This window comes from Siphateles boraxobius, unplaced genomic scaffold (assembly GCF_051911475.1).
Source record: "Siphateles boraxobius isolate OS27281-9 unplaced genomic scaffold, OSU_SipBor_1 61, whole genome shotgun sequence".
NCBI lineage: Eukaryota > Metazoa > Chordata > Actinopteri > Cypriniformes > Leuciscidae > Siphateles > Siphateles boraxobius.
In genome coordinates this window covers 2520466-2546191 of record NW_027509188.1, presented here as the reverse complement: position 1 = coordinate 2546191, position 25726 = coordinate 2520466, and the positions used below count along the sequence as shown (strand labels likewise).

At 37.5% G+C, this 25726-nt stretch overlaps 1 protein-coding gene and 1 long non-coding RNA gene across 3 annotated transcripts; both read right to left on the bottom strand.

The window, feature by feature from the left end:
* Positions 1–9469: 9469 nt before the first annotated feature.
* Positions 9470–25419, bottom strand: LOC143718591 (uncharacterized). The gene is made up of 10 exons (XM_077209608.1): positions 25253–25419; positions 24422–24589; positions 24090–24196; positions 12097–12130; positions 11932–11970; positions 11746–11813; positions 11437–11480; positions 10501–11234; positions 10308–10388; positions 9470–10088 (listed from the first exon to the last, which is right to left on the bottom strand). The coding sequence occupies exons 1-8, from the start codon at positions 25398–25400 to the stop codon at positions 11186–11188; spliced, it is 657 nt and encodes a 218-aa protein (XP_077065723.1). The 5' UTR covers positions 25401–25419; the 3' UTR covers positions 9470–10088; positions 10308–10388; positions 10501–11185.
* LOC143718494 (uncharacterized) lies at positions 12906–23523 on the bottom strand. Of its 2 annotated transcripts, XR_013196404.1 has the most exons (5): positions 14367–14553; positions 13992–14180; positions 13759–13847; positions 13592–13657; positions 12906–13359 (listed from the first exon to the last, which is right to left on the bottom strand). It is a non-coding gene; the product is annotated as an uncharacterized LOC143718494 (long non-coding RNA). The 2 variants fall into 2 exon arrangements; XR_013196405.1 differs by lacking the exons at positions 13592–13657; positions 13759–13847; positions 13992–14180; positions 14367–14553 and adding exons at positions 22540–22581; positions 23374–23523.
* Positions 25420–25726: the final 307 nt, after the last annotated feature.

Here is a 25726-nt window from a genome sequence, read left to right as displayed (position 1 = left end):
ACCTTTTCAGCAGTGTGAGGGAACTAAAAGTCATCGCTCCGGCACTGTCCAGACAAGCCTTGGCAAAGCTGCTGGAGCACCGTACAAAGTGTGGTGGGCGGGTAAGTGTTCACCATATTATAGAATTCTTTACCATATGTAGACATCTACATCAGACGAGCGCGTCGGAGCTGTGGTGCTACACGCGGGAACGAACGACATCAGGCTGCGGCAGACGGAGGTTCTGAAGAAGGACTACAGAAGCCTGATCGAGACGGTACGCAGCACAGCGCCTGAGGCAACGATCATCGTGTCTGGACCGCTTCCCACGTACCGACAAGGACAGGAAAGGTTCAGTAGATTATTTGCACTAAATGAATGGTTAATGTCATGGTGTAATGAACAGAAACTGCTCTTTGTAAATAATTGGAATCTGTTCTGGGAGCGACCTAGGCTCTACCGTGCTGATGGCCTGCACCCCAGCAGAATCGGAGCGGCTGTTCTGTCGGACAACATCTCCAAGACGTTACACACCATATGACTAGTAAGTCAAAGTCCAAATCACAGTCTTTGCTGTCCCAACTTAATTGATATAAGTAGTGTAGAACATTATATAGAAACTGTGTCTATTCTTCACTTAGTGAGGCCAAACAATAAATCTAGTGTAGGATCTAGCAAAAATCTTATTGTAATTAAACCAAAAAATCTAAATATCAGTGAACAAAAACAATTTCTAAAGCTAGGTCTTCTAAACATTAGATCGCTCACACCTAAGGCGGTTATTGTAAATGAAATTGTCACAGATAATAGTTTCGATGTACTTTGCCTTACTGAAACCTGGCTTAAACCAAATGATTATTTCGGTCTAAATGAGTCTACTCCACCAGGATACTGTTATAAGCATGAGCCCCGTCTGATCGGTCGTGGCGGCGGTGTTGCAACAATCTATAGAGATATTCTTAATGTTACTCAGAAAACAGGTCACAGGTTTAATTCGTTTGAAGTACTTGCGCTAAATGTTACGCTCTTAGATGTAAGAAACAAATCCCTATTATCTCTAGCCTTGGCTACCCTATATAGACCTCCAGGGCCCTATGCTGACTTCCTAAAAGAGTTTGCATACTTTCTCTCAGATCTATTGGTTAATGTCGATAAAGCAATAATTGTTGGAGACTTTAACATACACGTAGATAATACAAATGATGCGTTAGGGGCTGCCTTTACAGATTTATTAAACTCCTTTGGGGTCACGCAAAACGTCAGTGGTCCCACTCATCGTCTAAATCATACACTAGATTTAATTATATCATATGGAACCAATCCAACTGCTATAAATATTATACCGCAAAGTGACGATCTCACTGATCATTACATGGTATCTTGCGTAATACGTACTGCTGAAATTTGTCATGTTGCGCCACGTTATCGACCAGGCAGAACAATCCTTCCAACCACTATAGATAGATTCTCAAATAGCTTACCTGATCTATCTCAGCTGCTCAGTGCACCCAAACAAACAGATGAACTAGAGGAAATGACTAGCAGTTTGAGCACCATGTTCTCTAGTACACTAGATATTGTTGCACCAATTAGATTAAAAAAGGTTAGAGAGAAAACTAAAGCACCTTGGTACAACAGTGCTACGCATGCAATCAAGAGAGAAACTTGTAACTTAGAGCGTAAATGGAAACAAACTAATTTAGAGGTCTTTAGAATCGCGTGGAAAGACAGTATGTCACGTTATAAAAAGGCTCTAAAAGCAGCCAGGGCTGAGCATCTCCGCAAACTAATAGAAAAAACCAAAATAATCCAAGGTTTTTATTCAACACCGTGGCTAGACTAACAAATAAACAAACATCACCAGAGCAAAATATTCAGTTACAGTATAGTAGTAATGATTTTATGAATTACTTCGATGAGAAAATAGAAAGCATCCGAAACACAATTGTAAATATACAATCCTCTATGATGTCTTATGATTCAACCTCAATTATGGCCCCTCTAGAACAACTACACCGCTTTACAACTATAGGACAGGAAGAGCTAAATAAACTTATCATTGCATCTAAACCAATAACATGTTTATTAGATCCAATACCCACTAAACTACTGAAAGAAGTGTTACCTGTAGTGGAAGAGCCTCTTCTTAATATTATTAACTCGTCTTTATTTTTAGGTCATGTTCCAAAAATATTCAAGCTGGCAGTAATAAAACCTCTCATTAAGAAACCGCAATTAGATCCAAATAACTTATCAAATTACAGACCCATCTCAAATCTTCCATTTATGTCTAAAATACTAGAAAAAGTTGTGTCCGCTCAATTGTGCTCTTTCTTGCAAGAAAATGACATCTATGAAAAATTCCAGTCGGGATTCAGACCGCATCACAGCACAGAAACTGCGCTAGTTAAAATTACAAATGATTTACTTTTAGCTTCTGACCAAGGCTGTATCTCAATACTAGTTCTACTCGATCTTAGTGCTGCGTTCGACACTATAGATCATAAAATACTCTTGGATCGACTACAAAACTACACTGGTGTTCAGGGACAAGCATTAAGCTGGTTTAGATTGTACTTATCAGACTGTTACCATTTTGTCTGTTTAAATGGGGAAAAATCAAAGATAACGTCAGTAGACTATGGAGTGCCGCAAGGATCGGTGTTAGGCCCTCTGCTATTCTCAATATACATGCTGCCACTTGGTAATATTATAAGAAAACATGGAATTAATTTCCACTGTTATGCTGATGACACTCAATTATATATCTCATCACGACCAGATGAAAACACTAACTTATCTAAATTGACAGAGCGTCTAAATGATATAAAATGCTGGATGACGTGTAATTTCCTGCTATTAAATTGATAAAACGGAGGTACTACTTATTGGTCCAAAAAACTACCCACAAAATCCCTTACAATACAACTTTAATTTAGAAGGATGTCCTGTTACTTTATCCACTACAGTAAAAGACCTGGGTGTTATACTAGACCGCAACTTGACTTTCGAAAATCATATTTCATATATTACAAGAACAGCCTTTTTCCACCTTAGAAACATTGCTAAGCTACGTAACATGCTATCTGTTTCTGATGCAGGAAAGTTAGTTCATGCATTCATGACCTCGAGACTAGATTACTGTAATGCTTTATTAGCTGGTTATCCTGCATCCTCAATAAACAAGCTACAGTTAGTGCAAAATGCAGCCGCTAGAGTTCTTACTAGATCAAGGAAATATGATCATATAACACCTATTTTATCATCTCTACACTGGTTACCTATTAAGTTACGTATCAATTACAAAGTATTCCTACTGACCTATAAAGCCCTAAATGGTTTAGCTCCTGTGTATTTAACAGACCTTCTATCGCCATACAATCCATTGCGCTCTTTAAGATCACTAAATACGAGGCTTCTGGTCATTCCTAGGATATCTAAGTCCACTAAAGGAGGGAGGGCGTTCTCACATTTAGCTCCTAAACTCTGGAATAGCCTTCCTGATATTGTTCGAGACTCAGACTCGCCGTCCCAGTTTAAAACTAGATTAAAGACGCATCTCTTTAACCAAGCATTCACTTAATGCTTAACCTTTAATACTACTGCTGAATCAGTTCGAATGCATTAACATTATGAACATCAGCTATGCTAATTATTTCCCATCTGCCTTTCTGCTGTTATCTCGGGACGCTAGCTGTGAAACAGGCAGGTTTAAAATGATTTCTTAAAATCAATTAGAATGCTTTTACAGCCCAGATTGTGTGAAAAAACTGCCCTCAGCTTCAAATTACAAGGAGTATATACAGTGTGTTTATAGTGTGTTTCATTTACATCACAGCTACCTGGAAAAGGCAGATGTGGGAGCTCCTCGTGGACAGCAGCTAAGGAGACTTCTAGGAGGACCTTCAAGTTGGACGAAGAGGGCATGGAGGTTGCGGTGTGTCGGCATGGTTTCCTCCTTAAAGCACTCAATATGTTCAGAGGTGAGATTGATAAATTGTTTGCTGTTAAATGTAACTTTGTATTGTTATTTGTATGCAGGAAGTTGAACAGGTGAACAGCTACCTCTCCCGCTGTGCCTTAACAACTAAATACATGTCAAAAGTAGGTAATTGTAGAATTTCTCTTCTAATCTAATTTTTTTTAATGCTTATTGTATGATTTTCACTCAACATTTACTCTCAACAGCACGTGTGGATATGCTTACAATCCATGCTATGGCCTGGAACTACAAAAAATTCACAACACTTCATCGGGCATTGTCTGCAAGATACGTGAAGGTCTGTTCTCTGTAAATGGTTTCAATTTGTGGTTATTGTGTAGCTTTGTGTAACTGTATTGTTTAACTTCGAATTAGACTTGCCCCGATGAAGCAGTGTGGGTGTCTGATGTGAGGGAATGGGCAGCTGGTGGTAAGTTTCAACCAAAAACATGTTTCTCTTTGTGCTTCCTCATAAGCGGCGATCATAGATCATGATATTTAAGCTGTCTACTGCTTACTATACTGCATGCCACTATCTCTGTAAGCCGTGTGTTGTGTTTCCAGATACAACAGGTACTTCCCTAGAGTATTCCATTGAGGGACGTTACCTTAATGTGAGGCAGCGGAAGCAGGCTCTATACCGCCAAAATGGTAGAATGACATTGTCTATAGATAATTGCTCACTGTATTTTTGGTCTTTTTTTTATACCTTCTGCTTGTCTTTACCGATAGCGGCAAGTTCCGTCAAATTGCTGAGAGCAAGAGACTGCTATTGAAAGACATAGAGACCTATAACAGTCATGAGCCTGCTATGGCAATTGATCTAAATGAAGTGGAGCAGTCACTATCAGGAGACAACCCATCCCCAACATGGCCGTGGGAGGTTCATGGCCGCGGTAAGGGAGTTTCCTTAGGCATCTGATTTATTTAGTAAAGATTCAAGTCAATTGTTATTTATACATTTTTTTTACTTGTGTTGTAGCACAAATCGAAGACAAGTTAAAAATGTTCAACAAAGCCATGCTGAAAATGAGACTGGAGGAGGAAAGGACAATACTTGTTAAGGAGATGGGCCAGCACTGCTCATGGTTGCAGAAGTTGCAGGCAACTCTTAAAAGAAAGACTTCAGAGGAAGGCAAGTTTCATCTTTGTAACCATACCAATCAACCAAGGAAGTAATGGTGATAATGACACCATACTTTAGCTTTACCTAACAACAGACATATCTTACTAGAAAGCAGTTGAAAAACATTACACTGACCATCTAATTTTGATGGGTTATAACGAATATTACAAAGCAAGGTGGGTGTGTGCCATCCAGAAACTTGCGCTCTGCAAGCGAACAACGTCTTGTGGTGCCATCTTAAAGAACCTCAAAATCTCTTTCTCAGACCTTTACCATGACTTACCTGCTGGTGGAATGATCTGCCTATCTCAACCAGAGCTGCTGAGTCCATAGCCACTATTAAGCATACCTGTCAAGTATCCCGTTTTGGCCGGGAAAGTCCCGTATTTAACCCTTCTTTCCCGCCGTCCTCCCGTATTAGTATTTTCCCGTAAATCTCCCGTATTTTAACCTGCGCTATTAAAAAATAATAATGGCCCGGGCGGATAAAAAAAAAACATTCCCAATCTGAGCTCTGTCACTAGCCACGCGATAACTGCCAACTGCAGTAGCCTACTACAGGTACTGTGAGTACTGTAGGTGGCAGTTGTCGCGAGGTTAGTGTGTGAGGTCAGATGATGAGTGACAACGCGGGGGGAAAAAAGAAAACAACCGGAGACGGATGGTGGACGCTACGACAGAGACGGAAGGCACTCCTGCCACAAAACCAAAACGCTCATGTAAATACCGCGATCAATGGGACAGCGAATTTATTTTCTGAAGAGGAGCAGGGTAGGGGTCAGTCACGCGTTTTGTAACTGCGACTTTAGCATCTTAAAACCTGTTAACCGTTGCCAGTGAGCCGACGCACTGAAGCGTTTTTTTGTTTGTTTAAATAGTTCAAAGTTACTATCAGATTTAATGTTATTACCTTGGCAAACTATACATCATTAAGATATAACACTCAAGTTTCAGTATTTGACCACTATTGTATTCTCAGAAACTTTGAAGATGTTTCATACAAAATACATTTCTAATAACTTTACAAAACTTTGTAGCTATTAATAACTATTTTTTCCATTATGACAATAATTAATTCTACATTTACAATAAACTGCCAGGTGTCAGCTTTCAAATGAGATCATACTTGTGCTTTTAGTGCAAAGTGTTTATGAACTGTAGGCTATCTGTTTCAGTTTCGGTATGCCATTTCTGAGGATTTTTCAAAAGTGGGGTTGCAGCCTAACAGGTTAAAGAATGCAAAGTCTGCAACAAATTTGAACAACAACTCACTAAAAGAGTAAATAAAAGTTATGTGACATGTAAAGAAAAGCTGTAAAAGAAAAGCAATATGAAATTAAAAGAATGTGTGGAATGAAAATAAAATGTAAATGAGACAAGCAATGTTAAATGAACATAAAATATGCAAATAAGCCTTTAAAATAAATGCTCTTCATATATACCCTTTTGTGTTTTCATTTAAGCTATAACACTTGTCTGAAAATGTAAGGGATAACGTTACTGGAGCTTGGTTTGGGGTGGTGGGACTGCTCGCGGTGGGCGCCGGAAAATGTCCCTTATTTTCAAATCCAAAACTTGACAGGTATGCTATTAAGAAACATCTGAAGAAGCATCTTTTTCAAAAGCACTTGATCTAGTATACTAACATAACTATTCTCTTAACAAAATAAACCCAAAAACGTTTCTGTACTGCATTAGATCAAATTGAGAAAGGTCATAGCACTTGCATATTGTTGTCCTACTTTGGGTTTAACTTAAAGCATCTGCTAAATGAATTAATGTAAATGTATGTCATGGTAATTTGGATGTTTTTCACTTTTCACTTACAGACAAGCAAAACAACGGCCTTTCCTGTCTCTGCCGAAGACGTCTATCTGAAGTTTCGGATACGTTGAAAGAGGTGCATCTTCAATACAAGGCTGTTTTGGGCCCTCAGGGCTCTGGTATAGAGCTGGAAGAGGAAAATGAGAGTGATTTCAGCAGTCCAGACACCAGTGAAAATGAAGAGGAGAGCAGGTAATGATTATGTGAAAAGTATCATTTTTTTAATACCCTTAATTTTTTTAACCTGTCAGTTTGAGTAAAGATAACATTAATACTACATTTGTTTTTCAGAGTTTGAATAGGGACATGTTTAATGTTTACTCTGTTTGTGTCTGTGTCTCTCAGGGAGGAGCTACCGGGCCGGTGTCTGTAATCGATTGAGTGCAGCCTATCACATTGTTTTTCTTTTTGTTCGCCTTTTTGCCATATGACTGATTACGCCACACTTTTTCATACCATATCATTTATACTGATTATTGCTTATTTCTCATTTTTCATCTCGTATATTTACTGTAATAAATCACTATTTTTGTATCTTAATCCATGTGTGGTCTCCCATTTCATTTTGTCTGGGCAAAAAGGAGCCTGGTCAGGGTTACACTGTTGTTCCACTTTTCTGGACTTGTAAGGTTTATATATGGGCTAAGTAAAACCACACCTGTCAAGTCGCCTTTATTTATATAGCGCTTTTTACAATTCAGATTGTATCAAAGCACCTTCACAGTGATAACATGAAAATAATACAACACAGATCAATAATATTGTTGGATATTAAAACGGACAATCGGGAAAAAATACGAAAGCCTGATTAAATCCTAATGTTAATGCATATTTTGTGATAAGATATGAAGACCAATGTTAGATAAAGTTTTCATGAGCTGATTTGGTATTTAAATGGTGAGAATTTAAAACTAAAATTCTACATGCAATAAATAATATCAAGAATTCACTTGCTTCTACAAGAATTTACGTCTTTGACGGGGTTGAACTTCAAAACAACTTTCATTAAGAAAAAACACTCAAAATTGATTAGAATTTCATGCCTGAGGTGGGAAAATGCATTTTCTTAAAGGTTTGACTAATCCACTATCACATGAAATGATCAGAAATATAACTATTTGAGGTATTAAAAAAACGTATGACCCAAAAGGCACCCATCTCAGAAAAAGTATATATATACTTTTTTGTTTAAAAAAGTTTAAAAACAATGTAATTATGAGAAGTGCCCCTTTTTTCACTTGAGCCCCAGCCCCTCAAAATGTATGTGCACGTCCCTGATGGTTTGTGTATGATTTCAGAACTTTTGTTGACCATATTTGTTGAACATATGTCAAAAATATGCTCTCTGAACGGTTGTTGATATCTTGTGCATCAAAATTCTCACAGCACCAAAGATAAGCATAATTAGGTTTATTTCACCACAGCACACCTCTTTATATCATAATCAATCAAAATATTGATTTTTTTTTATTGGTTTGTGTATGATTTCAGAACTTTTCTTGAGCAACATATGTCAGCTCTCTGAACGATAGTTTGAAGATATCTTGTGCGTCAAAATTCACACACCTAAGATAAGGATAATTAGGTTTATTTCAGCAAAGCACACCTCTTTATATCATAATCAATCAAAAATATGGACGTTTTAATGGTTTATGTATGATTTCAGAACTTTTATTGACCAAATGTAAAAAAAATATATATATTTTTTTTATAAACATACATCAAATTTACAGTATATGCAAATAAAGAGCAGCACTAGAGTCATTAAATGATAATAATACATTTAATTAGTTTGATTGGGGAGACAAAGAAGGAGACAGGCTTTTAGCATTTGGGTTACAGTACATATTGTAGATTGTGGAACCAACTTTACAGGTTTACATATAGCTTGTGACAATGACTAACCCTAACCCTAACCAGTTCTGTCAATGGCTTGAGTTTACAAATCAGGTCAGCTTTGAAACTGGATATATTTAGCAAAACACATCTGAATTTATTTAGCCAAAATTGCACATATCTTTATGTTTTATGGTCGTGATTACTGTTCATGACATGCTCATGAAATTGTACTGTATCTCTGCATATGATATGCCTGGTGTGTGTGTGTGGCAATAAAATTATATATGATATTTAACCAGATAGAAGGAAGCATCTGAGAAAATGTTACTGCCCCTGGACCCCAGGTTATCTCAGTAGAGACCACCGAAGGTGTAAAAAGTGGCACATTTAAAGGACTTGAATCCTTAAAACACTGTCAGATCTTTATGAAATGTTTTATGCTAATTACTTAAGATATGATTTATAATTATATCGGTTATTGGTCCATCTCATGTGCAACTATGTTATATGAACTACATAATGACAAACGATTAAAAGTGTAATTATACAAAATATATCAAAAATGTGTACTTCTGACCCCTTTTGCTAAGCAACACCCTGTACAGCTTGGCTAAAGAACAATAAACAGGCTGCATGAAACTACAGAACCTTATAATATGCATTGAATTATAATGCATAAGAATCATGAGATTGTTATCACCCAATTACGCACTGAGTCATTGTTAGAAGGAAATATTTTTTATTGTTACTTATGCTATGGATTATCAATACATGAACATTCAATCAGAGGAAGAGTGTCCACTCCACACAGATTGGGGGCACACCCGGAGTAGTGGGAATAATCTATTTGACAGTAAACATCAACAACCATCAAATAAACTCACAACTAACACAAACTGCACAATTACCTTTAACAATAAAACACTGTTAACATACTAACTTTAAAAACTATTCCATATTTATTAATATAATGCATACTACTTTCATTTACAGACATTGCTTCTTTTTGTTGTCTATTTGAAAGTGACAAAAGTATCTCACAATTATTGTCTTCTCTAGGCATGTATGTATGAAAGTGACAAAAATATCTCAATATTTAGCAATAATTGAATTTAATATACATTTAATTGGAAACTACAGGGATGCAAGCAGATGACAGGTGTGTGGAGTTGTGTTTAGGCTTAACAGGCTGTTTGATTGGACAGCCGTGTGCTAAAAGCGGCATGAGGTAAAAGCGGCACCACCACCAACACCATTGTCCACTGGAGCATTCTTTTCATCTTGGGTCTTCTTTTTGGGTCCTTCTACAGTCTCACCACCACAATATAACAGGAGAGCCTAAAAATCAAATTGGAAAATCATAGATTTATGCCCAAAATGCCAGTCATTATTGGGAAATAAGTCCCTTCAGAATGAAGCAAGACCTGTTCGCCTTGTAGGGAGTTATTTTCAATATAATGACTGGCGTCCTACACATGATCCCTTACTTATTAAATTAATACAGTCATTCACAGACATGTTGTGAGGCTGTGAAATGAAAGTGAAAGATGTACTTACCAAGGATCAATGACCAAACAGTGGATAGGTACTTCTAAAGGGAAGTGGGACACGAGAAAGACCGGCTTCTTCAGCATGCTTCTGGTTGGGGAATATATTACAAATATGTAATGCTCAGCTGACATTTTCCAGTGGGTGTACAGAAGTTGGTAAAGTAAAAAATTGAGGATGTCCAAAACAGTACAACACTTACTGATCTACCTTACCAAGGACCACTGATGGAACTGAAACCAAATAATGGAGTGGGACCACATCAGCCTATCAGGAGCAGTGACTGGTAAAACATCAGTAAAGGGACAGATGTAAGGTCATTTAAACCATCAAGAATATAAAGTTTCAGCTAAATCAATCACACACACAATCCCCCAAAACAGACACAAATGATCAAATATTGTAAATAATCACACTACATCACCTTCTATTGTATGAATGTTGGAAACTGCCAGGATGGAAACGTGTTTGTGATGACCATTATGGATATTGCACAATCATTTTAAATAATCTGTAAGTTTTTTTTTTTTTTTTTTTTACAATAAATTGCATCTGACTTACAGCATGTACTGAAGAGTATTCATAGAGAGAATGAAGAGTCCTGCTTCCATTTGTACACACATTTTGATCGGTTTAATAATTTACTAACCTCTAGATAAACCACATATCAAAAGAAGAACCTGTTTCTGTATGGAGTTAGGCATTCTTGAATTATCCAGTTCTGAAATGGCAGAAAATGTTGAACATCTACCATCTTCAACTCAGGGCTTGTAAACAACACTTTATTTTAAATAGAAATATAACAAAATTACTATAAAAAAACGTTATCGAATATGGAATGTACAATACAAATAAATAAAACAACATATATTACAAAATGAAAAAACTTAAACAAATGACTCCTTGGGCTCCCAAGTAGGAGTCCACTGTTTCCCACTGAAAAAAAGAAGGGGAAGAATGACGTTACATGTGATATTTCAATTATTAGATTGGGAATGTTACCTTCAAACACATTTGCATATTCTTCAAAACAGGTCTAGGTAAAAGCGTATGACTTCAAAACATGTGTAAGAGTGAGAGTGAAATAGAGAGTCAGAGCAATCTTATTTCTGTATTTGTCATATAGTAGAACACATACCATGATGCACAAGGCTCCCAGTCAATAAGTACTTCTGTTTGGCCCTATCACAGGAACAACAATTCATGCTTACACATTTTTTGCATCAGGCTTTGGTAACAGCCACCATGTTTCCTGTTTCCTGTTTTACCATGATATTTAAAGAATTTTAGTCAGGAGACTGTAGATTATACTTTATACAATATTTACATTATTTGACTATTTGCCATCTTTACTTCTGTGATTGACGGGTATTTTAACTTAAGACTTTATTTTGACATAAATAGAACAAATAAAGACTATTATGGTGTTCAGTTATGCATGTCTTACCTTTCTCACTCTTTCTTTCAGAGCACTCCTAATTGGATAAATAGCCAGGCCTGTGTGGTAGGAGCAATCTGAAGGCATCAAAACTCAGATTAGGAACACAACAACATCATTAACATATCCAGGTCAAACATTCACATCAAAGTGATCAAATATCAAGTCTGAATGTAATAAGTCATTTAAACTTACTTTTTTTTTTTTTTTTTTTGCTTTTATCCATTTCTGCCTCTGTGGGATAGAAAAATACATATATCCACTCAAAAAAAGAAAACAATTCAGAAATGGTCTTGCTCATCATAGAATTTATTACAAATAACAATATCATTTAAAAAAACTGAAAAATGCAAAACATGCCTGACTTCTGCTTTCTCTTCCCTGTTGACCCTTTGGTTTTGAAGAAATCAGATGTCAAACTAAGTATGGAGTGGCAAACAATTGCAACTACAGCTCGCTGCATCCTGCGGTGGATATCCAACCCGGCCCACATCCAAGTGTGACGTCAGAAGCCACGCCCATCCAAGCGTGACGTCGGAAGCCACGCCCATCCAAGTGTGACGTCGGAGGCCACGTGATTCGATTTGTTGTACACATGCGCAAAATAGCGCTGCTTCCTGTCGGAAATATTTTTACGGTTATCATAGTTATTGGTTTATAATAAAGATGAGGTTATTTGTGTAGAGGTGTGACGCTACAGATTGTTGGTGCAGTTAAATTGTGACGCTTTTTCAGGCTTGGAATAGTATAATATACATATAAGGGAGCCTCTATACTAAAACTAAAACGAATTTTTGTCACTTTCTTAGTGATCCAAACTGCACTTATAGTTACCCCTTCCAAATAATAAAAAAATAAATGTAAACTTTTCGTTCGACATTGACAACTTTTCGACATTTCTTTATAGAAATATTGCTTTTTTACAACCAAAGAATTCACTTAATGCCTGTTACAGCAAATGACTTTGAAATCAAATATAGAAATGCAGAATGGAAATTATGTAAACCTTAAATTAAAGAACCAATATGGTGAGACTCAAAAAATTAGAATATCATGCAAAAATTAATTTATTTCAGTAATTCAACTAAAAGCTAATACTAATAGACTCATTAATCCAAAGTGAGATATTTCAAGCCTTTATGCGTCATAAATTTGATGATTATGGCTTACAGCTATGTTGAATTACTGAAATAAATGAAGTTTTGCACAAACATATAATCTCAGGAGTATTTCTATAAAATGTTTTTTTTTTATTCGAAATGCATGAGGCATTTTGAAAATTTCAAATTACACAAAACAAATTAAAAATGTATATCAATCTTTAAACAACTGAAAAAGTGGAGTGAATCTTACTTTCTTGAATTATGCTGTATATTGATTAACCTCCTTAAGTTGAACTAATTTGCTCATTATCAGGTAAAATAACAATGGAATCAGCATGCAGTCACTAAATGATATGGCCAAATATCAGAAGGCAAAACTCCAGAATGATTAAAGCATGAATTTATTTATATATAAACATGTATTTATTTATATTATATGAAAGAACAAAATTATTTGTGCTAGAACAAAAGCACCAAAAAGATCCCCTTTCCTCCAGTTGCTGCAAGAATGGCTTCAACTCTGAGAGAGAGAGAGAGAGAGAGAGAGAGAGAGAGAGAGAGAGAGAGAGAGAGAGAGAGAGAGAGAGAGAGAGAAATATAAATTTGTTAACATGCTGAACTGAAATATATATTTCTGATTTAACACTTAACACTTATTAAATGTTGGAGTTGTAGAGAGAGAAAGTCAAATATTCATGTTACTGACGTTTAATTCCAAACTCCAAATGTGTAAATGTATGAGCAACACCCACCAATTGAATGGTCTCCCTTCTTTCCTCAATTGTTTGTCAATTAGTCTATTAAAATCTTCCACTTCACTGAAATAGTTATAAGAAAACAGTCAATGTTGTGTTAACAGACATATCAGTAACAAAAGGGTGCACTGGGCATTGTGCAAAAATAATTAATCTACTCTGACCTGCACTGATAATCTGGGCCAGAAAGGAAGACCTGCTCAGCCTCCTGTAAAGAGATATCCCGGAGGACAGCCAGGGCATTTATGATGGCCTATGAAAAACGTTAATATAAATACACAATAATATCACTACTGAACAGAAAGCCATTATATAGTAGTGCTAGCATGCAGTTTATACAGTACATTTTGTTAGCACAGGAGCAGGACACACAAACACATTACATGGTTCAGCATACCTCTGGAAAAAGAACATCTCATATGAACTGCACTTCATCTGTGATGCTCAATTTTGTTGGTATCCTATTCAGCAATCCTCGCAGATAAGAGAACAAGAAGTCCTGTTGCTCCTCACTGTCGAGGTAGACAGGCACCCGGGAAGAAGTTACCTTTTGTAACCACTTAGATGGCTTCCCATTGAGTACACCCTAGGGTCAAACCATGGTACAAAAACAATTATTTATGGAATTGATACATTTAAGATAAAGATACAATAATTTGCAGCATAGTTAAAAATAATTTTTTATGATTCCCTTATGAAAACATTGGTCCTTGGAAAATCTTTACTATGAGTTAGTCTTTAAAGATGAATAAATGTGAACAATAAAAAGTACCACCAAATGTTCCTCAGATCCCTGCAACTTCACAATAAAGTCCACTAGTTTCTTTTCTTCAGCTGTGCGGACATTGACAGCTTCAATGTGGGCTGGGACTTTCTCAGAGATGGCTTTCTGTCTTGGCACTCTGTAGACAGGCTGAAGAGTTCCTTGGAGCAAGCTTCTGGCCTCATCAGTCCAGAAAGCAAACCGGTGACCATGCCTTTCAAACATTAAGATTAATCTAAAGCACTTCATAGGCAAAAGCATACACAAATGTCTGATTGAGTGGAAGGTAGCTCCAGTCTGTTCGTACACCAAAATTAATGAAATACCTATAAACAATTGTGACCATGGTACCATATAGTTGCAGCTGCATACATTTTGAGGAAACTATTGTAAACCTTACCTATTTACCTTACTTACATGAAGCTAAATGGATGATAGTCATTATTCATATGTAGTGAACATGGCGATTTTAATAAATAAGCCAAAGCACAAAATTAACAATAGACTGTAAATGAAAACATTACAAATGTAATAAAAAACAGCACAAGGTATTAAAACCAGCAAAAGATATAGAAATGAATATACACATATTGTTTAGTGGTGTCATACCCTTCTATTTTGAAGCGCTCCATCAGAAGGAGACACCACCACTTACGAATGGAAGGCATGTCCATCTGAAAGATGTGTGACAGTGATGAGGAGAATCTTAAGTTCATAATGTATCTATTTTCTTCATGATGAAGAATGTGCAGTCAGAAAACATGTAAAGTGAGAAATATCCTTTTACATTTTTTTTTAAATCAACTAACCTCCTCAAAGTCAAAACCCACATCTGTCACAATGCAAAGGGTATACTGAAATATAAAAGACAGAAAAAATTATTCACAATGTTGACAGAAACTTGTACAGACTTGCCAAATAAACTGACCTTACCATAAGCATGAAAATCCCACAGTCATTTCCACAGATCTGGTGTGGCAATCTCTAAAAGCAACAAAAAAGGTAACATATATGTCAAATAGATGAAAGCATTACCATCTCGGTTACAAAATGACATCTATGATATGCAGAATATGTGATATAATAATATTTGTTTGGAGTAGCTAATTATGCATTTATTAATCTCCGCAATATCATGTCCAGTCTTTTCAGTCCAGCTCCCAGGATCAATTTTTTGTGCAAGATTTCTACAGAAAAAAAATTAAAGGATAAGAACATAACCAAAATATATTAGTACAGGCGATAAGAACGTAGCCCAAATATATCTGTACAGGCTATAAGAACATAGACGAAATATAACTGTACAGGCTATAAGAACATAGACGAAATATATCTGTACAGGCTATAAGAACATAGACGAAATATAACTGTACAGGCTATAAGAACATAGACGAAATATATCAGTACAGGCTATAAGAACATAGACGAAATATATCTGTACAGGCTATAAGAACGTAGCCCAAATATATCCGTACAGGCTATAAGAACGTAGCCCAAATATATAAGTACAGGCTATAAGAACGTAGCCCAAATATATCCGTACAGGCTATAAGAACGTAGCCCAAATATATCAGTACAGGCTATAAGAACGTAGCCCAAATATATCCGTACAGGCTATAAAAACGTAGCCCAAATATATCAGTACAGGCTATAAGAACGTAGCCCAAATATATCCGTACAGGCTATAAGAACGTAGCCCAAATATATCAGTACAGGCTATAAGAACGTAGCCCAAATATATCCGTACAGGCTATAAGAACGTAGCCCAAATATATCAGTACAGGCTATAAGAACGTAGCCCAAATATATCCGTACAGGCTATAAGAACGTAGCCCAAATATATCAGTACAGGCTATAAGAATGTAGCCCAAATATATCCGTACAGGCTATAAGAACGTAGCCCAAATATATCCGTACAGGCTATAAGAACGTAGCCCAAATATATCCGTACAGGCTATAAGAACGTAGCCCAAATATATCAGTACAGGCTATAAGAACGTAGCCCAAATATATCAGTACAGGCTATAAGAACGTAGCCCAAATATATCAGTACAGGCTATAAGAACATAGCCAAAGTATAAATTGCTATATGAACATGTCAAACAGTATGCCTCATTTGTGAACCTAAAAATGGCTCTGTAATCAGCATCACCAAATCCAGACTCATGCAATGTGTAATGCGAGTCTAAAAAGAACATCTCTCTCATGAGTGGCTTCATGACCTATAATGTGGTATTTGGTAAAAGATACACAACATTGTACAAGTCATTAGAAAAAAATAAAATAATATATGGAATTCACAATTTGAATTTACATGATTTAACAATAACCACTATATGTACAATCCAGTATCTTGGAACAGTACTAATCACTTACACAGAGAACAAAGTGATCTGGCCCAATTGAGTCTGTCCATGCTGGAAACACCAAGTAGTCTTTCATGTCAACATCCTCCTAACATTAATCAAATGTCTTGTCATTATGCAGATCAAAATTTTGGGAACCACATACATATTTTTCTTTTTGCATACTTACTGGAAAGTTAGCAACCACGTTATTTGGTGTATGCTTCCATGTAGGAACTACGTACATATTCTCTATATATATGTCTTTTCCCTAAAGTAAAATAATTAAGTAAATATATTACAAAGTAAAAAGTTTACAACTACTTTGAGAGTCAACAATAATATGAAAGAATATAGTAAATGATAAATTATGTTTAATTTAGGCTTTGTTCTTGGATATATATATATATATATATATATATATATATATATATATATATATATATATATATATATATATATATATATAATACATATATAGAAGTTACATACGTGTTGCTGAGCTGCTTCATGGATCAATTTAAAGCAGGCATTCCCAATCTGCAAACAAATAACCAAATAAAATATAAAAGACTATCATTAAACATTAAAAAACTAATACAAACAAGGCTTTCCCCCTCCTATTTTGAACATAATTCCCACTACTCACCTGGGAATCCATGTATCTTTGTAACCCTAGGCTCCAAAACTCTTCCCGGGTGAGACATGTGAGCCCTTCTTTTATAATAATTTCTGCTCCAGGCCGTCTCGTGTCCAGAACATAGCTGAGCTGAAAATTAATATTATTAGTACAAGAGCAAAATACCTGCCATTCTTTGTTAAAAGCTTCTAAAGTTATTCAGTCAAGAGCATTTTGTTCTTTCTTAACGTCAATTACAGAGTGTAATTACACAGTGTAACCTGTACAGATCATTGATCAAATATCGGTTACACCCATAATTAACTGTTGAATAATAGCGCGAGACTTGCCAAACATATCACATTTTAATAATTAGCTTACCAATTTGTCCTGGATAGGATTCCATTCTTTTTCCCAGGGTTTACTCAGTCCTAAGAAGCTGAGGGACGCTGGACTGGGCGCAGCGAGGGACGCTGGACTGGGCGCAGCGAGGGACGCTGGACTGGGCGCAGCGAGGGACGCTGGACTGGGCGCAGCAAGCGATGATGGCTTGGGCACTGACTCTGCTGAAACTAAAACAGAAAATGACTAAAAGTGTTCCTATAAACCCATTAAATAAGCATTCTGTCATACAGAAAAACAAAATGAACAACTTGACAATAGAAGAGCAGAATAAATCCCTCATTACTCACCAGTTGCTGCAGTATCAGAAGAGAAGGATTGAGAATTCACAGCCATGGCTGCACCTAAAACACACATAAACATCCTCACCTTAATAAAAACACACATATATATGAATATATAATATTCACAATCATATCATTACCACTAAGACTTAAGAATGAGAGTGGAATACATACCCAACACGGTCTGACCATTGGAATTTAACACTATGTCCACTCCCATGCCCAGTCTCGTCTTCATGTTCTCTATGGTTCTGGAGTTTTTGTTAATGTTGTTGTGATGCAAGATGTTTCGCATCAGAAAGATGTGTGAGGAGGGAGTCATCATATTGAGAAAATAGTTATTTTTTCTCATTCCAGAGAAGAGCTGTTCGGCACACTGGCTATTGAGCCAACCACACAACTCCGGGACAAGTTCCACCTTACGCAAGGTATCCCTGGCATCCTTAGAATTAGCCTCATGGAAACGATCATATAGGGCATAATGATCCGATGATCCTGTTATAGGGTGGCCATTTACATCTGGCACTGACTTTTCTGTGAGTAGCCACGGTAAGTTAACTTTTATCTGCCCAGAATTTGCAAGCTGAATGTTTTCCTCTGTAGGCTCTAGCAGCCTGCCCCCATGAGGATGGAAGGTTTCGGGTTTTCTAATGTTTGCGTGTGTTGCCAACCCTCTGGCAAAGTCATACAACGTAATATTTGGAAAATGTTTCATTGAGAACAAAAGGTCTGTGAAGTCCCGTGGGCTCTCAGCTCTAATGTTAAATTTTACCCCATAGACCACAGCACAAGGACAGGTGACCACAGCCCATCCACCTGTTGAAGGAAAACACAAATCACAGGCCCATTTGAAAGAACCGTAAACAGAGAACTGCTTGTAAAGTTTGAAAAGTATTTTCTCTGTAATATAACATAACATACCAGATGCTCCCCAGATCTGTGAAAACACCTTGTCATAACTAGCTCTGTTTTTCATTTCTTGCTGCAGTCGTCCAACCAAGTCCATTCGCAAGCCCTTGGGGTCGATGCCACACTCCTTACATAAGGAACGCACTGCCTCTATCTATAATGAACATTAGCATATTTGAATAATTCACACATAGTATGATTCAGTAATACACATATTAACTTGCATAGCTCACAAGTAAATGATTTAATGAGTCAAATACCTTGAGTTTTAGAAGCTCATCTGTGAGCCGGTCCTCTGTTAGGGTAAACTCGGATTCCTCCTTCACACTATAAGGAGAATGCACCTTCTGATATTCTGTATTGAGAAGATGATTCCCGCTTCTTGTGTGAGGACCAATCCATGGAGCCCAGTTATGGTAGCTCGGACGAACTACAAAGGGGTTTGCCTTATTGTCTTTGAATAAGAAATTGTTAATAGAATATTTTATCATAATTCCATAGTCAAGAAAGTAAACACCAATATGTGATACCAGCTGTATCAGGGAATGATACTCACTTGGAACTAAGCCACGGCTGATCATTTCCAGAGAAACACGCTCCCAGAAATCTTCAGCATTCACCTTTCCATCAAAATCCTCTGATGGTTCCTCAATGCTGCTCACTAATAAACAAGACTTTACTAAACACAAATCTTCCCCAAGTTGGACATCCCAATGTACATGACATAAACGAGTAAAAAAAAAAAAATTAAATGTGTGAAATTACCAGGCATACTAAAAACACCCTTCTTATGAAGGTCCATAACGACGGACACTGGATGGTAAACACATGTTACACATGCAAAAGTGTAGGTGTGGTCGGACAGTGCCTCAAAACTCAAGTAGGCATGCAGGATCCTTGTTTTTGAAGGAAAGGCTTTACCCGAGGTCCTCTCCAAGACCTCAATTGCACTTCCTACGGCCTGGTGAGTCTGCCAAATAGAGGTCATTTTATGTAGACTTTACAATACATATTCATGACAAATTCTTTGTTGTTGTTGTTTTATACGAAAAATTCAATACAACATGGTTCTTTACCTGGAGACTGTTGCGCAGAAAATGGCACAAGTGTATCGATAGAAGTATGTGGTCGTCAAAATTATAGATACCATCACACCACTCCTGATATCGATATACCATGCCACATCTGTAGCACTGTTTCCTGTACATTGATATTCCTACCAAAAGCAAGTGCCAGTAAAGAGGTTACCAATTTTTTGTCAAAGCTTTACTGTACAAGCCTAATACAGTAAACACTAAAATGAATGCATGTAAATGTTAATAAGCCTACAAGTGGAGAGGAAGACCCTGACAATCATGGTCATCAACACTTAACAGTACATGTAAACAGGAATTAAATATTGAATTAATGATAACTTTAAAGAAAACAACAAACCTTCTATGACATTGGTCATCGTCAGGATTTTGGCTTTTGATGTGATGATCAATGGTTCACTTAGTGGAATTACCTCAGAACATTCTGTGCAAAAGGCTTCAGATGGTGTGAAGCTCAGAGGAAAATTAGAAGAGTTTAACACATCTGAAGGGATGACTGCAGGTAGTTTCTTTTTATCAAAGATGTACCTAACCATCCGAGTCAGATTCTGGCCTTCGGGTGGGTACTGGGCTCCTTCCTCTTCCTCAAAACCTTCCACATTAGTGGGAAAATGTTGCACAATACTCTTCTCCTCCACACTTCTGGTTTTCCGGAAGAGTTCCCTGTCCACTTCAAATAGGTGCCACTTTGCAACATTTTTGTGAAGGCATGACTGCCTTGGTTTAGCACAAGGACAATGCCAAGAAATAGTTTTGGCGTCATAGGTAACCATGACTCGACCAAGCCTGCTGTAGTAGGAAATGGTGGGCTCGAACACAGAAATATACTTTTTATGGCTGGGCCCACAAACGGTCACTAGGCAGGAGAGAGGGACTTCTGCGTCAATTGCCTCTCTCTGACGTGCCAAACATCTCTCCTTCTTGTCATCTCCAAACCACCTATCATCAACCATGGTCTGTAAACCTTGCTCTGTCAGTAAGGAAATCTCCCTTTCGGCTGGTGGGCAGTATGCAAGTGATCGAAGGTGATGGCACTCATAGGAACGGATGTTTGATTTTTCTGCAAATTCTGCATTAATTCTGCAGATATCAAGTTCACATGTAGTTCTTTGTTCTGAGCCCCACGTCTTTCTGATTATGTGTATTGGAGTGTTGGGTGCTGAAAATGATTTGGCTACTGCATAGACACCATTTCTATAATCAACACACTATGATATAAGGTGGTTCAGAGCGCTAATGTCCGTTTTTATTGGTGTATGTCGTCTTAGAATGTGTAGCCTTACATTTCGTCTGTTAAGTAATAGTCCACAATGAGGACACATGACTGTGTTTGTCTTCTTTGAATTTTTGGTGGGGGTGGTGCAAAGGAGCCAGGATCAGAGGTAAGGGAGTCAGAAACTAAAGATATCACTCTCTTTCTTTGTATTTGTGGTGGTGGGAATGGTACAAAGGAGCCAGGATCAGAGGAAAGGGGGTAGAGACTGGAGCCTTGGTAACTACAGTAGCTGGGGGACAGAGTGTCGGGGATGCAGCTACAGAGAGAGTTGGAGATAGGGTAGGTGCTGCAAGAACTTCTGTCTTAGAGCATTTGGAAACATGGCTTATGAATTTTTCCTTGCGTATTACTGTCTGGCTGCAGTACAGACAGTGAAAATGGGCTGTGGTCCTGCACAGTTTGTTGCATTTTGAGATGAAGTAACCTGCAAAATTATAGCAACTAAGTTATTAATAGTTGCACAGTGAACACAGTAAGTTTAACAAAACACAGAAATAGATAAATAAAGTAACAACATTGTCATCACTTCAGTGTAGGGCTATGTGATTTTTACGTTGACTAGTTAAAACTAGTTAAATTTAAGAAATCGAAACGGTCGATCATTCTGAAAAGGAAAAATCAAGAATACATTTTTTTTTCTATATTAGCCCTGCCCTACTTCAGAGTAGTTTCTATTTCAAGAAACTACAACTCATCTTGTTTGTCTTCGTTTTGAGATGCAAGTAAATATTTAGATTAGACAAACATATTTGTGATTTAAAACCACAAAAATGTATCAATATCTAGAGAAATGCTCCCACCATACCTCCATGCTTCACTGCATGACTTATATGGTTCTCAAGATGAAGAGAAAATGAGAATTTCTCTTTAGTCCTAAAAGTGCAGCAGGGACATTCAAACCACCCATCCAGGCAGTATTGATCTGCATCAGGCTTGATCTGAAAATGTGTAGGATGCTGTAAAACATGACAATGACAATAATTATGTGATCTTCCCATTAATCTAGAATAGATAGAAGGATACATAGATAATTTGCCACGCATACACAGTTATCATGTATGTAGTGAAATTATTCAGTTGCTCAAACAAGTTACTTTGCATTTGCAAGGGTTGTAAGTGATAGGTGATCAGACCAAAACGTTTTAACCTAGCTATCGTTAAATTGTTAATTCCATTTCAGACAAACCTTTGGCTCGACAGTTAACAGTCCGCTAACTTGATTAGGATACAAACCAATGTTTATTTTTACTTACCGGCATGGCAAACAATCACTTGCTTTCAAAATTGTAGTACTCCTGAAAAGAAGTATAATATAGTTATGAAAGACTGCTGATGTGATGGCTGGCTTGCCATCACTGTATTTACTGTATTTACTATGAATCAATAATAAAACTTATTCATGTTACAACAGTTTATCATCACATTACATTATCTAAACATGTATAACTTCTTTGCATAGCAAAAAACTTTTTCAATATGCAGTATTTACAACTGACATAGTGACATATTCTCATATTCTTGATCTCAAATTATTTACAAGTAGAATAAGATTTACAGGATGTAACGTCACACATAAGCACTGAAATAATAATTAATTTTTCATATTTACCCTTAATCCAAATAACAACATTAAATTGGTGATATAACAATGCAGTTAGTATAGTATAATAGTAATAGTATACTAAACAAAATTCTCAGTTAAGAATCTAACGTAGTTAACGTTACTGATAGGAAATTCACTAAGCCACATGTAACTTTAACACACAACTCAGTTAAGACATCGCAGGGGAGTTAAATGACCAAATATGTAAGTTGATGATAATTCTTAGCTCTAAAACAACATCATCAAACCTTATTGATTCGAATTACATCGATATTTTGACAAGTATTACATATGGCGGGCTTTCGCGCTGAGCAGGCATTCTAGTCAAGTGATCAACCGCACCAAACTATTATAAAAGTGATAAGAGCTGCTTTCAACAGGTAGCTAACACATCTCATTCTCATACAACACATTCTTATATTTTGTTGAACAGTGTTTATACTAAAACCGCAAGTGTGTGTCGTGCATTTTGTTTCGCAGTTACCTTCGTCTTCTCTCGATGCTTCTTCCAGTGTTTAATTGTTAACGTACGTTAATGAGAACGTGTCCAATTTGGGCATGGGCGTGGTGGCTTCTGACGTCACACTTGGATGTGGGCCGGGTTGGATATCCACCGCAGGATGCAGCGAGAGGCTTCTCAACAATTGAGGACTATCTAGGTATGTCTTTTTATACATGTTCATTAAAACAGGCACACATTCACACACTCACTTGCTCGCTCACACACACACACACACACACACACACACACACACAAACACACACACACACACACACACACACACACACACACACACACACACACACACACACACACACACACACGCATGTGTAACCTATGTCCTATGTCCTTGCTGAAAAAGTACCATACTCTTTCTTATGTGTGCAATAAACTCCATTGTAACAACTGACATTATTAGCTTAGCTTAGCTTGGCCAAATCAGAGAAGTACTTGGGCCAATCTAAGATAATGATTTCAGTTGGAGACAACTAGCCTTTAGCTTACATGCTAGTCCGCCCCTCCAACTTCAATTGAATTAGGCAAATAGGGGAATATGTCAAACTGGGATGTTGCATGCAAATATAAAAAAATGATTTGTCCCTGCCTAATCTAACTCTCTGGTAGACAGCAAGTAGTTAACTAAAACACAGTGGAATGTAGCTTTAAGAGCTTTGTAGTTAGCTGTAAGAGTTATCTTTTTTAGGTAGATGTATTTCACCCGCCTTCTCCACAAGGCATTCTGCTTCCACAGCAGGGCTTTCCAGCCCCACTTTCTCCAAAAGGCCTGCCGTCACCACAGCGGGGCCTTCAAGACCTTCCGGCCCCGCCTCCTCCACGAGACCTTCCAGCCCCGCCTCCTCCACGAGACCTTCCAGCCCCGCCTCCTCCACGAGACCTTCCGGCCCCGCCTCCTCCACGAGACCTTCCGGCCCCGCCTCCTCCACGAGACCTTCCAGCCCCGCCTCCTCCACGAGACCTTCCAGCCCCGCCTCCTCCACGAGGCCTTCCAGCCCCGCCTCCTCCACGAGACCTTCCGGCCCCGCCTCCTCCACTTGACCTTCGGGCCCCGCCTCCTCCACGAGGCCTTCCGGCCCTGCCTCCTCCACAAGGCTTTCTGGCCCCGCCTCTGCTGAGGTGCCCTGCTCGTCACAGGGGGTGAGGGTCAGGGTGAGGACAGTGTCCTCACTCGCCTTCCAACCTGTTCAAATTTGATTAGAAAAAAAAAAAGTAGGAATGAGGCTGAAATATAATGTATTTTAAAAATTCAAACAGGCATATTATTTGACATACCCGCACAAAAGAATTTTAAGAATATATTTTTTATCTTGTATGCATTTACATATTTCTGAAACACAGGCCAAAAATGGTCTATAGGCTAATTTTCACACTGGATGCAAGTTTACATGATTTTGGTTAAGGCGTGAGTAGCTAAAGGCAAAACAATGGGGAAAACAGGGAAACTTGGTGCAACATACACCAAATATCGAACTGCCATCTAAAGAAAACCCAACTATGTTTGACCAAATTTACAGACTACACTTGGTAACCTATATTAACAGGGCTATGTATTGAACATGGCTGGAATTATAACCTTAAAACATCAGATTATTGTTTATTTATTCATTTTTGACTTTGTTTCTCTGCAACAAAAAGTAGTTCTACCTTCAGTGGGCAGTGTCTTGTTTTCCACGCTTGTCTTGCCATGTAACCAACATTTCACAACGTTGAAATGTAATAAGGTTGTCATTTGTTTTATAAACTATAAATATTTGATATTTGATAAGTGCTGAAAAAATAGGGAAGGATTGACAATCAACTGTACACTGTATGGCGACTGAAAAAAATATACTGTACATCTCACCTGCACAAACCAACTCATAAAATGCTGTCATTTTGCTGAGGTGTTGTGTAGCCAGCGGGTCCAGCTCGCATCTTGGGGTGAGGGAAGTTATTTGGGGTTTCTTCCCATTGCCTTCTTTCTGAAGGAGGAGGAGTGGCTTGTAGCCCATGGCATGTAGCTTCTCAAGCTGCAAAGACATTTATTTGTAAAGGATAAAAATGCATGTTATCAGAAAATAGAGTGTAAATTCAGTTTGAAGCAAGACTTGAAATTTGTTGTAAGACCAAACATTGACAAAAAACTGCACACATTATTACATTGTCATATTATACTAAGTTCCTCTGATCATATTGACATATTTCGAATGCACTTATGACCAGCACAAGCAAAATTACTGAGTCATCCTCAAAAGTGAAGTTTCTATTTAATCAGAAAAATAATCTCTGGCTTGAATTTGATGTTAGAATTATTAACAGCTCAACGTTAAATTTTAAA

Excerpts from the sequence above, each read along its gene's own strand:
- LOC143718591 (XM_077209608.1), bottom strand. The coding sequence starts at position 25,400 with ATGGGCTACAAGCCACTCCTCCTCCTTCAGAAAGAAGGCAATGGGAAG. Across the intron at positions 11,971-12,096 it reads GAAGAGAAAGCAGAAGTCAG|AGGCAGAAATGGATAAAAGC; the intron begins GCATGTTTTGCA and ends TCTATCCCACAG. Across the intron at positions 11,235-11,436 it reads TGGGAGCCTTGTGCATCATG|TGGGAAACAGTGGACTCCTA; the intron begins GTATGTGTTCTA and ends TCTTTTTTTCAG.